Consider the following 14,403-nt stretch of genomic DNA (forward strand, 5'->3'; position numbering starts at 1 on the left):
TTTTTAACACGATAAAGCTTTATATGCAAAATTGGCCACAACTTGGGGCATTGCTAGTAGAATGCGGATGCTTAAGCTAGTTTCCAAGAATTGCCTTTTAGCTGTAATATAACGTCTGTGAAGTTCTTGCTGCTATGAAAGAAATACAGTCAGGAAAATGGTAGCAAAATACGGTACTGCGCTTTTCTGTTCTGTATGTAGTTGGAATTCAGGAAGCAGAGCTATTGATATTTGCAAATAAAATATGACTTTCTGTCCAAGTAATGTCATTTGCTTTCTAAATTTGAATAGAATGTGGATAAACATGAACTGGTAAATTGTTTACCTTCTTAGAATCAGCCTTCTTTGCCTATCTCCTGAATATGTTCTCACTGTTATGCAAACACCATGGACATATGCTGGATTTGAAAATACTCTGAAGTCCTTTATTACAAGATTCTGGTAGGATAAAAGAGTTCTCAAGTAAATGTACTTTTTATTTACAATTTCTGCAGGAGAGGAGTAAAAGGGACCTCACACAGATGAACAGCAAATTCTCTGTTTACTTTAGGCCATGAAAAGTGTAGCAATGAGAAACCCATCCAAAAGTTATGTTATGTCAAATTCTTCTCATTATTACTTTATGTCAAAATTGTACTTTCCTCAGTAAATGACTGCAAAAATGCCTGAACTCAAAATATTCTTTTCCCTCCAAAAACTTTTTCTACGACCCTCTTACTGGAATGTGTCTATCTTTGATAACCACAGATTGATGCTGTGACTTTCTGCTTAAAAACTGCATTTGTAGTCACTAAGATTGCTTTTTGTGACAGGTTTCAGTTACAAATGTTCTCTCTGAATATTTACATTGGATACTTTGAACTCCAAAATCTGGAGATATTTTCCTTTTTTGCTGAATTTCTTTTAACTCTCAGCACAATTATCTTGTATTCTGATGACCAGAAGTGTACATGATAGTTCACTTTTCAAGGGAAGGCAAGAAAATGTATCATTTGGATTTTTAAAGTTAAACTTTTAAAATGCATGTACATTAGAGCTATTGTGAGGCAGTTTGGTTTTTTTTCTTTCTTTTTTTTCACTCACACAAAGTGCAAAGTATCCTCTTGTTTCCTGGCAATACCATATGTTCTCAAAAGGAAGCATTTTTATTAATAACAGCTTCGCATTTCTCTTTTTCCCACTGCTTAAGTACAAAAGCCAAGCCTAGCCTCATCAGTCCTTCTCTCACAATAGATTTTCTCACCAGGCAAGGCAGAAGAAGAAGGGAAAAATGAGAGTCCAGTTAGAATGTAGTATTTCATGCCAACCACAGGTGGATTTTGTCGCATCTTTTAGAGACTAACTGTGTGTACAGCAAAGCATTGCAAGCATGAGAAATATATAAAGGAGTTTTAAAGGTACTGATGTTATTTACTGTGAAGAAGAAATAATTCAGATAAATCAGATTTATTGGCTGAAATAATTAAAAAAATTAGTAAAAATTCAAGCTAGTGGAATAACTGGCTCAGAAAATTTCCCAGAATTCAGAGAGATAGAAGGATCTTTAAGCCATCACATTAATGGGATCTAAGGATACCTCTAGACAGCAAATTCAAAGAATGTTTCTAAAGTGATATTGGAACAAAAGACTGTTTTTGGATGTCATGAAAACATGTACCACTGAAATCTTAGACTCAAAACCCAGAAAGCAAGTTATGCAAATCCTGCTATTATAAGAAATTTTAAAGTTTCTTGTATTTTTAAGTGCAGTTTTTTTATTTTAGATTGAAAAAAAGGAGAAAAGGGAGGAATAGTTCATTCCTTTGGGTTGCTTTCATTTTGCACTATTCAAATTGGAGTTGTTGAATATACTTCTATTTATTTTTTTTACCGAATGGTTCAAGGAAGAAAGCTGGAATGGACTCATGAGGAACATGGACATGTGAGGACAGATTAAGAAAATGAGTTAGTAACTTTGCTGACTAGTGACTGAATCTGCAAATATCTTAAAGCTAAATAGGTAGATAGGTGCATTACTGTAAAACATGCTGCTCTATAATTGAAAGTGTGGTGCAAATTAGTAAAAGAAAATTGAGGCTGAGCATCAGAAGAATTTTTTTGGCAGACTTTTTATGTTATAAAATAACTTTGCAGAAATACGTTGAGTGCCACGTTGCTGGGCACATTTTAAAATGAAGCAAAAAAGCATTAATGAAAAAAGTAAATAGATACTGTTTCTCCAGCCCTTTCCTATAAAGGGAGAAACCCTTTCTAGGATCACTTCTGAGCCTGAATTTCCAGCTGGAATTTTTTTTCAATTTTTGTGATTTCCAGCAAAGATTCTTAAAGCTAAAAATATTTTTATAAATTCATGATTGCAGTACCAAGTAGATACGTCAAAAATCTTTTCACAGACTTTCAAAGTTGTGAATCAGGAAAATAAACACATCTAAGAGATCAATCATTTTGTGACTTGTTGGTAACTATTTCCTGTGCTGTTGAATAGTCTTCTATCCTTGCTGCTGCCATGGAGGCTAGCCTGTGACTTACCTAGATAAAGCTTGTCCAGCATTTGGAGAAACATTAGGGTAAAAGGTATTTACAATATTATCCTTTGACACTGCTTATTCCTTAACAGGCCAGTTAATCTACTTGATATACAAATCTTATTCATCCAGATTCTCACACACAAGCCAGCTTAATGGTGTGAAGGGCTATGATCTAGGTTTATGATTCCTTTCTATTACTAGGCAGCTCTGATACTAATAGGATTAATGTCTTGCTGATTTAAATTTTGATTCAAAACAGGAAAGATTTCATTATGTATATTTTTACTACTACCGCTTTGATTCATTATGTACCCCACAGATACGAAAAATAAGGACCCGTTCATGCTCTTTTTTTCACAGATTTTTATATGAGTTATCTCAGATCCCCAACTTCACAGAACGAGCCCAGTGCATTATCTTCCAGTCAGTTTTCTCTGAAGGGATAACATCAGTGCACCGGAAAGTTGATATCATAACTCGAGTTTCCAAGGTAAGTCCTAATGGAAGCTAAATAACAAATTAAAGATATTTTAGATTCTTTATGCTTCTTTTTTTTTTACTGTAAGTGATGAACTTTAAGCCTGATTATTGGCTTTGCAGGAAAATAAAAATAGATTAATTTCTTAATTGCTTATAAGAACAGGAAGAAGAGGAAAGGGGGGAGATTAGTAATGTAGGATGCCCTACCTTCTACATAGGAACATTAATTTTTACTTGAATGGCCGATTTTGGTTAATTTGCACATTAAGTGCACTAATAGATATTCTCCATAAAATAGGCTTAAATATTGAACTAGCTTAGTATGAGGCCTTCCAAACTTATTTTATTTGCATATCACTATTGGTGCCATCAGCAATAGCTGCTTATCACATGCATTACCTTACTATCCTCTGGTATCTATACATTTCTATGACCCCAATATAGCAGATGATATACCACTTACAAAGCTTTATCTAAGATTTCTGTACTATGAATGACTGAAGACAAGATTTTGAAATTATAACAAATAAAATATGAAAAGTAAAATGAGGTAAGAAATAAAAGAAAAATTAAATAGTCACTAGAAGTTATAACATCCTGGACAGGACAGCATTTTAAAATGTTTGCTTTGCCATGTAAAAAATCTGTTTTGAACTGCTTTGCTGCCACATGCTACCCATGTTCTACCCTTTTGATTTTCTTTCCATATTCTTACAGTAAGAATAGTTACTTAGTTCTTACTTTCCAAAGGAGACATTAATAATGAATCAATTTCTGTGAGATAGGGAAAGAGGTATTACTTTCAGTTTATTTGTGAGGAGCTCACATGATGATTGATTCTTCCAATAAATAAAAGCTAGTATTGTGAAAATGATAAGCAGTCCTAAAATCACTTGATATTAACTTCAAAATTCATCTTCATTTTCAGTGTAATGTTAAGTTGCTTTAACTACAATTGAGAATTAGGCCTACAGCCTCAGAATCTGGGATTGACAAGATAGATGCCTTCATATGGAATTTAAATAATTCATTAATTTTCCATTGAGTTTCTAGATTTCTTCTGTTGTCTTTTGATGCACAATAATTTAGTTCTTAACCCTGGTATATCTGCACCAGGTATGGACCGAGAAATGTTATTTTCCAGAGCCCCAGCAACAATGAGAAGCAGTTTGAATATGACTCTCTGAATCTGGCCCAGGGGCAGCAAAAATAGCTCATCATCCCTTTGACTGTACATTATGCAAACTCATGTTAAACCACCTCTTCATTAAGATTTTAAAGGTTACTATGAATGTTAAGTAATCTCCTTTAGGAAAACTTCCTGCATTAATCTTTTTGTCATCTACATAGTACATGATGCTATACAATTTGCTTTGTATAGATTGAGTGAAAGATAGCATCTTAGGCAGATACAAACTAATAAATTTTTCTCTTAAGCGTCTGATCCTGTACCAGTCCTGCACCAGTTAAAGCATGAAACACTTTATTAAAGCCTAAAATTGCTCTAAAATTAAAATCATAAGAATCTCCAAATTTGATTTCCCACCTCTCTTTCAAACTGATGCACAGACCTATTCTTGCACAACTGATGTGCTTTTCAAAGGCTACTTAAGAAAGACATTGTAAAGGATAGATGTGACATTTTGAACATAAAGAGAATGATTAGATAGTTTGAAAACAAGGTTTTAAACTATGAGAACTAACACAACTACTATCTTGGTGTAAGCTTGATTATTCTTAAAAACGTCTTAAATGTCTTAAAAAGGCTCTAAAACTGCTATTTTGGTATTCTGTGTTTACAAACTGTTGATTCCATACTGATTCCATCATTCCAGATTTTCACAGCTAAATTGAATTTTTTGTAATTCCCCACTGTAAGCTTGTGAGTAAAGTTTATTTATCATTGATGGTTTTGTGAGACAAGGAAAAACAAGCTGAAAAGCAGTTAATTGCATGGGATAATATTTGATCAAATCCCTTCTCCAGTATGCATTGAGAAATGAATAGATTACAGGCACCATAGATGAAATCATTTGACTACAGAGTGTTTATTATTGAAAGAAGGAATGAGGCTTCAGTCTCATAGTCCAATATTAGTTTCCCTAGGCAATAATCAAAACATCTCTGTTACTTTTAAGCTTAGAACAGAAGGTGTAGAAGTAGTAAGAGATAAATGAGAAACTGTACCCTGCCATTTTTGCAGCCTCTAGGCTTCAGATCTAAATTGCAGGGGTAAAAAGGACAATAGAAATGAGAGAAAGCTTTAGGGAAACTAGGGAAATCTGTTTTTATCATTCTCATTATGGTGAAGAAAAATAGGAATATTTTTGTACCATCTGAAGTTATAAGCTCATATCCATTTTCCAGGCTTTGCTGAACATGACAAGTGTAAAAGAAATTTTAGGTTTGATTCTGGCTTTTGGAAATTATATGAATGGTGGAAACAGGACCCGAGGTCAAGCTGATGGATTTGGTTTGGAAATACTCCCCAAACTAAAGGATGTCAAAAGCAGAGTAAGTACTAATTTTTACTTATAGATCACTTTTCTCAAGCGATCTCTTTTTGTTCCATCATCTGACAAAAATAAAGTCTTTTCTCATTTCTTACAGTTCCCTGCTTCAAACAGTAAGGCACTTTATACCATTTTGTTGCTTTTTTTCTCCCCACTTTTCACCTCCTCTAAACATACCCACCTTTCTGTAAATCTCCTGTATCTCCTGCCCAGTGCCACTTGGATAATTATCTTACATGAAAACTTCTGTGTTTCTTTTACTAGTGGGGACTTAATTACAACAGGTAGAGAGAAGCAAGAGCACAGACAGCTGAAGACTTCTCCAGTTGTCCTCATTCTTTTTTACTGCTCTTAACATAAGGTAGTTGCAAGGGAAAATGCTTTAAAGGTCAAGTTTAAAAAACAAAATATTGAAAAAGGAAAGCTTCAGTGTAGGTTATACAGTAAAGTAGTATACACAAAGAATATAAATACATAATATAAAGAATTTTAATTCTCATCAGAAAGATGTGTCAAACCCAACAAAGTATTGCCAGTCTTTTTTTTTTTTTTTTTGAATTGGCAGATAGGTAGGTAGAGAGCATGAATTCTGAACTGCAAAACAAGAAAGTCCTCACAGATGGCAGTAAATTATTTTGTCAAAAATTGAGAACCTCTAGCTTGTTTTTGATTATTGTGCTAAGATTAAAATCAGACTTAAACAAACTGAACACCTTTTGAGATGAGGTTACCCTGTTCCTTATTTCAACAAGGCGGAAAAGGAGATGCTAGATCATGCAGTTGGTTCAAACACTGCTCTGTGTCCTTGTCTGCCAAAGCGTACCTAGGACACTACATGGATATGGGAAGTAGCAAATAGCAGGAGGTGTTTTCTGCTGGTGCTAGTACAGATTTGAAGGGAGAAAAGAAAAATTGTTCTCTCACACTCTTACCCTTTTCCTATATGAAATGCTGTATATAATAGAGTGTAAGCTTTTGTTGTCAGTTATATACACGGGAATGCTCTCGGTCTGGGAGGCAGGCAATGTGAGATAAGCTGTATGTCTAGGGAGGTTTTTGTCTTTCTTGTGAATACCCTCATGTAGGATAACACAGAGTAAAAAGAAGATATAATAAACTGTTCCACAAGCAATTGAACGTATGAAAGCTTTTCCACTGCATTTGTGTCCTTTGTCTCCAAACTCCTTTCCTCTTCACTGCAATAATTCAGGTGTCCCCCTATGACCGCTTTCTTCCATCCCTACTCCTTGGACAACGTGCAGTACCTGCTGCAGCTAACCTAGAACCAGGCAGTGTTTCCCAGTAGTCAGGTGCTCATTGGTCAGCCAGTGCTGCCTGCTATGAAGAAAAATGTAAAACAGCTGAGCTTCGCCTGACTTTTCTCAGTAGAAGTACTAATTTTAGTCTCCCTCTTCTCTCCAACATAAACTTGTAAGAATTTAATTATCTCTGGGACTTTCCAATTTGGCTGAATTTAGCTAGCAGGTTCCAAAGTTATGAATTAAGGAAAGGGCTGACAAAAAGCACAGTATAATTGCATAAGATTTTTTCAAACAAAACAAGCTAAAAATTTACAGTATTTACAGTTTCCCTGTAAATACAGTAGCCCGTCACCAGTCTCCAACGTGCATAAAAAGCTCTAAGGGGCCAGCTACTATAGGCAGACAGGAGACCCCAGAGATAATTGTTAGACCGTATTTGCCAGGAAGAACAGAAGGTCTTGTATCTTTGAACACTAAGGTACCTTTCCTGTGTACTGTTATTCTCTTTCTGGGAATTGCCAGCAAGCAATATGATTTCCAGGTAAGGGGTAAAAGTAAAGAGTCAATGCTGTGAATATCTTTTATTTCACATAAAAGCCATTTGTTGCCACATGAGGCCCAGAAAATTACTTGGTATAGACATTTAAAAAAATTGTAGCTCACTTCAAAATCTCTGTATTTTGTCTTCTGCAAATACTATTTAAACCGAAGTGATAGGTTTGATAGTCTGACTTACATAAAATAGAACAATAGGCATATTTTACTTTACAAGGGCAATCAAATATTGTCAAGTGACCTCAGTTGGTTGTCTGTCATGCAACCTGCCAACAATGTATTCGGAAGAAAACTGTTGTGAAAGCAGAGTGGTTTTGTCTGCATAAGAGCAATGACTTGCTTAGTTAAGAATTTTGCTCCTGTATGATATTAATAAAATGTAATATGCTGCAGGCTCAAATATAAGCGAGACAGCTCTGTATAGGAAATCAGACATTGTGCACATACAAATGTTTATCCTGATACCTGTCAATATACAATATAAAAACACATACAAAAAAATCAAAGACATTCCAGATATAAGTCCCTATATTATGTTTCTTTTATGCTGTTGAATAATGTCCTGTAATGTATAAGTCACAGTTCTACCTTTTCCTTTAGTTCATCTGACCTATGCTGACCCAATGACATACAAGAAAATAAAATGTTGTTATATACAGTAATAGTAGGGGAAGCAGGACCGAGGAAATGGTGATTCCACAGAGTGAATGTTAAAATTTGTATTCTTAAAGTCACAGTGCATGAAATGCACTTGTTAGCTATATGCTGTCTGGTTTTGTATTTGGGGTAATATATGAGAAATACCTATGCCCCTTTCAGATCTGCATTACAGATGAATTGAGATTAGAGGAATCAAGAAGTTCTGTTCACCTTAATAGTTCTGAATTCACTATAATGTTAATATCTTTTAGAAATGCCTTGTATTATTAAAAAAGAAAAGCAAGAATGGCAGCTTCTCTCACTGCATGTTTTCTGTACCAAAAGAAGCTCTAGGTCTGTGATGATGCAGTCAAGCCTGTGATTGTTATAAAAGATGGATTTTTGGGGTAAATAATGTTAGGGCTAAAGATATTGTGAGTCCTGTTTCTCTCAGCAATATAAATTAATAGTATATTTCTTTTAATACAGTAAATTTTCACTTGAAACAATGTACTTCACACAACTTTAACAGTTTTATGTATCCAGTTTAACTTTTTCAGTAATGTATCTATTTTTTTTCCTAGGATAATGGTATCAATCTTGTGGATTATGTTGTCATATATTACCTGCGCCATTGTGATAAGGTAAAAGATCCATTTGCTGTATCAGTCTCTTTAAAAGTATATTTCTTTAACAGACTGTAAAAGGGTTTGTATTTACTTTTTTTTTAAATCTGAGTACAGTAGCTGTAACAGGAAAATAATATCCATCTCTTCTGCTTTTAATAGTTGCAGGCCTTCATAGGTATGAAATTTGGTACAGGTTTTATAATAGAGTTTTGGAAAATCTTACATTAACTGTGGAACTTCTGGGATTCTTTTGAACATTGCAGACAATTGCCTGTGACTGTTGTGGGCTGGAGAGGTTCATTCCAGTCCTGTCTCCCTACACTCAGATAACTGTAACCTTGTAACTCTTACTTTGATGTGATAATAATCGAAGTCAGAAGCGTGATTTCTCTCTCATAACAGAATACAATGGCAGGTTAGTATTTTAAGATAGGTGAGTCAGTTGATGGTGGTGAAGTTAGAGATTGGAAATTCAGTAAGAGGTTCTGCTGCTTTGAATTATTTACATTTATGGAGCAGTGCCCAGAGCTTTGGAGTGCAATATTTGAATTCTTTTATTTTAAATTAAAATGTTGCTATTGACTGATCTTAAGGGGTTTTTTTTTGAACTAAAAATATGCCTGTACCTAACCTTTGAATTCTAAGACCAGAATTATTTTTCATGGTCCTATCTCTAGTTGAATATAAACATCTTTTTCATTAATTTTCATTTGTTAATTTTGCTCATTCTTATTTATGGATGTTGAATTGAAGAGTTAGTAGTCACAAATATTTTTCCAGAAGTAAGACTGAAGTAACTGAAGGCATCTCCAACATTGGAGGGTCTGTATGTCAGGAGCTTGTGGAACAGCTCCCCAGGCTGAGCTGTAGAGATAGAAAACTACCAGTTATGTAGATCTGTACTCTAGAAAGGTTTTTTTGGTGGTTTTCTGTAGCAAGAAAACAAGGTATCATTACTCTACCCTAAATAACTTTCTTGTAAAAAGATGCTTACAAAAGCAATTTTGTGTACCCTGTGTGTTTCTCAATTCTCAGGGTATTCATGTGTGTATTATTACCTCTTTTTCAATGATGTTGAAGCTAACAATTTAATTATTTCATATTTTGTCAAGTTTCGGCTAGACTGTAATTTTACTATGGGAATTTTGTAGAACAAAACAGTTTATCTTCTCTTGGGAGGAAATGGAGGCAATTTCATCTGCTTAACTAACTTTTTTCCTGAATGTTTATGTCTTTATAATAATGTAATTTTTTCTTTCACTGTTCACAAAACAATTAGCTCTCCAAACTATGAATTGTCCTTTATTTAAGACTGAAATCTAAAAACAGATAGTACTTAAACTCACCAGTATATACTTGTAAAGTGCAATGTCATTTTAATACCATTTATGCGCTAGAATTTTTAGAATTTCTCTTGAGACAAAGCTTTCATTTTTTTTTAAATTCTGAATTTTTTTATTATTGCTCTAAATATAAGGTATATGCTTAGGAGTTCCATATAGACATTAAATCATGTGATTTATTTAGCCTCATAAACCCTCAACTGTATATTTTTATCTGTATAATACACTCTAGGCAATATATAAATATTGTTTTCAATTTAGACTTATAAAGTTTGTGTATATTTAATGAATTGGGAAAGAGTGAAACCACAAACTTTTGGCATCAAATCACTTGTTAAAATAGTCATTCATGTTTTCTGATTTTAAAAAACTTTTAATCCCTTATCTAAACCTCTGTTGATATAAAATGAACTGAAATTTTATGTGCTCAGTATAGTTTCATAGTTTAAATTAAGCACGGTTTGCATTACAAGCTCTACAAGGAACTTTCAACGTTAAGAATGGATATTTTTCCCTAAGACACGTTCTATTTCAACCACAGTTCTGAGCTGCAAAGCAGTTTAGGCATAGAGCACAAGGAGGTTGATGCCACATAATCCATCTGACATTAAAAATCTGTGAGTTAAGTAATTTGTATTTTTCTGTAGAAAATGAGAATGTGGCTCTATAATCTTTGTCCTGCAGATGTGGGAGGGTTGAAAATGAAGGTTGAAATCCTGGTCCTTTTCCAGTCAGTAGTAACATTCTCATTGATTCAGTAAGGTCAGGATTTCATCTGAAATAATATATAATGCTGTCTTAGCAAGAACTGTTTTAAATGTATTGTTTTTGCAGTTTTATAATACTATTTTATAGTTAAGTTTCAGAAACAGTAATTTATTTCACTGCAAATGTATTTAATTTTCATAGTGGCCCATTTGTTTGTTTGTTTGTTTGTTTAGGAAGCAGGAACAGACAAGAGTATTTTTCCTTTACCAGAACCACAGGATTTTTTCCAGGCCTCCCAAGTTAAGTTTGAAGACCTAATAAAAGACTTAAGGAAACTGAAGAGAGATCTAGAAGGTAACTGGAAATTTTCACATTTGTTCTGCTAACAACTAAGTGCTATTTAAAATGTGACCTTTATGAGGTTTGCTTATTGCTAATTAGGTTTATAGTGCTGATTCATTTAGAGCTTTTACACTGTGGCACAAATTACCCACATAAAGTAGAAGAAATGATCCTAAACTCAAGACATAAGAAATGAAAGTAAAGATACCGAAAAGTAATTTTCTATAATTCACTTTTAAAATCAAACAGCCCCTAAATAAATCTCTCTGAAATTTTCGTCAGTTATGTGTGAATTTTCCTCTGGCTTCTCCAGAACGCTGCATCTGCCTGTAGGTATCTGTTAGTTCCATAACGTAAATACTTTCTTCAGTGCTTGTATAACAACAATTTAACAGTTACAAGAGAGCTTGAATATTATTAATGTAGAAATAAAACACAGCTTGCCAAGGCACAGCAAAGGGAAATGGAAAGCTCCAGTTCAAAATATTTTCACCCTGGGACATAAAATAAACATTTTAAAATGTTTATTATAAAGAGGGGCTCAGAAACCCAACTCATCTATCAATCAAGGTAGTGAGTGGAAATAAAGTAGGAAGGGTTGCTGTCTAAGTGTTCCAGCCAGTTTCGTTTTTATTTTGTGCTTCATATGACTTTTTAAAATAAACTCAGCAAATGCTGACTGAATATTTTAAGCTTGTCACTTTTGTTAAGGAAGAGTAACACTGAAGCAGTGTTATGTAAAAAACGGAGTTCAGGGAGAGAATCTGCATAAAAGCCTATTAAAAACTTCTCTATTTGCATTTAGATAATATAGCTCTGCATCAACATGGAAGAGTATTTTTAGAATCAGAGTTGAACAAGAAGATTGTTTTTAATTTTTTGATGCAAGACAATGAAAAGCGTTAAAGAATAATTTATCCTTACAGTTAGAAATGGCTGAATTAGGTCAGTGCCATCTTTAGGATGTTTCGAAGGTTAACAGTGGTAGGAAAGTATCAGTTGTTTGTTCGACCCGGGCATAAGTGAGGGCTCTATCTCCTCTCATCGCTTGGCCCTATAAAACCCTTGGCCTGCCCTCTCTTAGTCTAGTTTGTGCAGAAACATGATCTGTGTTTGATCTTGTACTTTTTCAGTGTGTAGTCCTGCTGTTATACATCTTAGTCTTGCAGGATCTCTATTGAGGCTTTGACATTAGAATCATTTTTGTTCTACATTGCAAAGAGAGAGAGAGAGAGAGAAAGTAGGAAAAGCTAATGCACTTTAACTAACTCTGTAAATAATAACTGCAACTGTCTTGTAATCACTAATTTCAGTTTCAACATGATATTTTCTTACATATTTACAGAAAATGTAGAAAAAATGTTATGTTGAGCCTGTTTTTGTAATACTTCTTCATACAGATGTATTTGAAACCCAGCAAAACCAATTAACATATAAAGTTAATGACAACAAAGATTTGAAACAAAAAAGGTTGTGGAAATGTTTTCAGATGTTGATATTTTATCACTCAGAAATATACAGCAGAATTCTAACAAGCATTCCTGTAATTACTCTTCTATTTAAACAATGACACAATCATATAAAGATGTTGTATCTCTTTCAAATATTGCCTTTCAAATTTTTCTCTTTAGATAATGCTGTAGTTTATTTTTAAAAAAAAATCTTAATTGAAGAGGATATAATTTTAACACGTACAACAAAGATTTGATGAGTCTCTGTAGTTTATTGCAGCCATTAAAAAGTTGTGGCTGCTGGCAGAATACCAGTGAAAGTCTAAAGCTGAAACAGATGTGACTAGCAGAAACCAAGTCCAGAGAAGCGTCGGGCCCAACTATCCAGACAGGCGCGGCCCTTCAGATGTAAATAATTTGAACAATATTAACTGGAGCTGCCTGTGTTATAGGGTACATTGGATTTATTTTACAGTTTGGTTGGCTAAGGTAGTCGTAAGCAGATTACTCTTCAAGTGGAATGAGACATAGGTAATAAATGAAGGAGGGGGTTTCTTATGTGCTGCTAGGGAACAAACTGATGTTCCTGTTAGTGACTTATTTTACCAAATCTTTTTTCTGAGAATTGTACAGAATGATTAAAAAAAAAAAAAAGATAAATGTGACCGATTCCACCTAAAATGGCAATTCTGATACAAACATTTCATAAGAGTAGTTATTTAGTATTTTAAAATATTTTTTCACTAGTTTATCAAGGCATTCATTTATCTTTCTATCATAGATATTAAAATAGGAAAGATTGAGATACCATTCCAGAGAGGCATGTCTTAATGGTGTAAACCTCTGGTTTGAAATACCTAGACACTGTGGAAGCAAGAGTTCAAATCTAGATGGAGCACAAACCCTTTCATCCTTTTCAGATAAACAGATTGAGTTCCATGCAGTTTACTATTTGAAGGTCTTTCCGATTGGACTTTAAAGGAGCAGTGTCAACTGAAGTTTGGCTCAAAAATTAAAACAAACTTTTGGAACTTTAATCCAACAGGTTTTTAACACACATTCCAACACACTCTTTGCAGTCATGAGTGTTTTTAGGTTAAAAATGATGATAAACAAAAATATGCATTTACTGTAGGCTTTTAAGGGGGCAGAAGTATGAAAGGATACAATATTAAGTAGTGAAATGGCAATTATGAAGGGTAAAATCTGCTTCCACTTTAAAGTCATAGGAAAAAAATGTTTTCTGGAAGCCCAACATTTCACTCCAGGTCCGTATAGTCATTTGTTTTCAAGATTTTCAACTATTACATGGTAGCATAAGCAAATATATTTATTCATTTGACAGGCATTAGCTTTCCAGTTAATCTTCATTTTTTTTGAGAACAGGAAGTTTTTGCTTTGCATCAGTATTTTAAGATCATCACATTCCTTATTTCTTCTCTAAGGCAATGATTTCCACTTTTTCCTTTCTCCAGGACCAAATAAGATTTTTCTTCTATCTATTCTGAACAGTGCTTCTAGATTGGTATTCTCAGAGAATAAGCAGGTAACATTTGAAATGTGTAATCATATGAAGATTTTTAAAAAGAAAGCTGCATTACCAAAGCATGATAGACTTGTGTATGTTTTACCCTGAACTTCTTATTCATCTCCTGCTAAAGGTGAACAATTTAATTATTTAAAATTAGCTGCACTGGAGATTGTTTCCCTCTATGTCATACTCATTGCTTTTCCCTGCAATACAGTTCATAAAATGTTAGGTTGTTACTCCATGAACAGTAGTCAAGAGAAAGCAGTAGTCTATTCCTTGTATCATTTACTGTGATGTTCCTAATCATTATAACTTTTTTAGTATTCTTGACTATAACAGCTGAAAAAGCAAAGATATTTATTGAATGATGGAAAATGGAAACCAAGCTAGGTCCATTCTGAATTCTTTCAAGAGCCCAAACT

General features: G+C 33.9%; 1 protein-coding gene across 1 annotated transcript in view; it reads left to right on the plus strand.

The window, feature by feature from the left end:
• FMN1 (formin 1) overlaps positions 1-14,403 on the plus strand; it is a 167,056-nt gene that overhangs the window by 95,639 nt on the left and 57,014 nt on the right. Inside the window, exons 12-15 of the mRNA XM_067295679.1 lie at positions 2,889-3,018; positions 5,376-5,522; positions 8,562-8,621; positions 10,891-11,011. Of these exons, the coding sequence (XP_067151780.1) occupies positions 2,889-3,018; positions 5,376-5,522; positions 8,562-8,621; positions 10,891-11,011 (458 nt within the window). The remainder of the gene's footprint in view (positions 1-2,888; positions 3,019-5,375; positions 5,523-8,561; positions 8,622-10,890; positions 11,012-14,403) is intronic.

This window comes from Apteryx mantelli, chromosome 4 (assembly GCF_036417845.1).
Source record: "Apteryx mantelli isolate bAptMan1 chromosome 4, bAptMan1.hap1, whole genome shotgun sequence".
Classification (NCBI taxonomy): Eukaryota; Metazoa; Chordata; class Aves; order Apterygiformes; family Apterygidae; genus Apteryx; species Apteryx mantelli.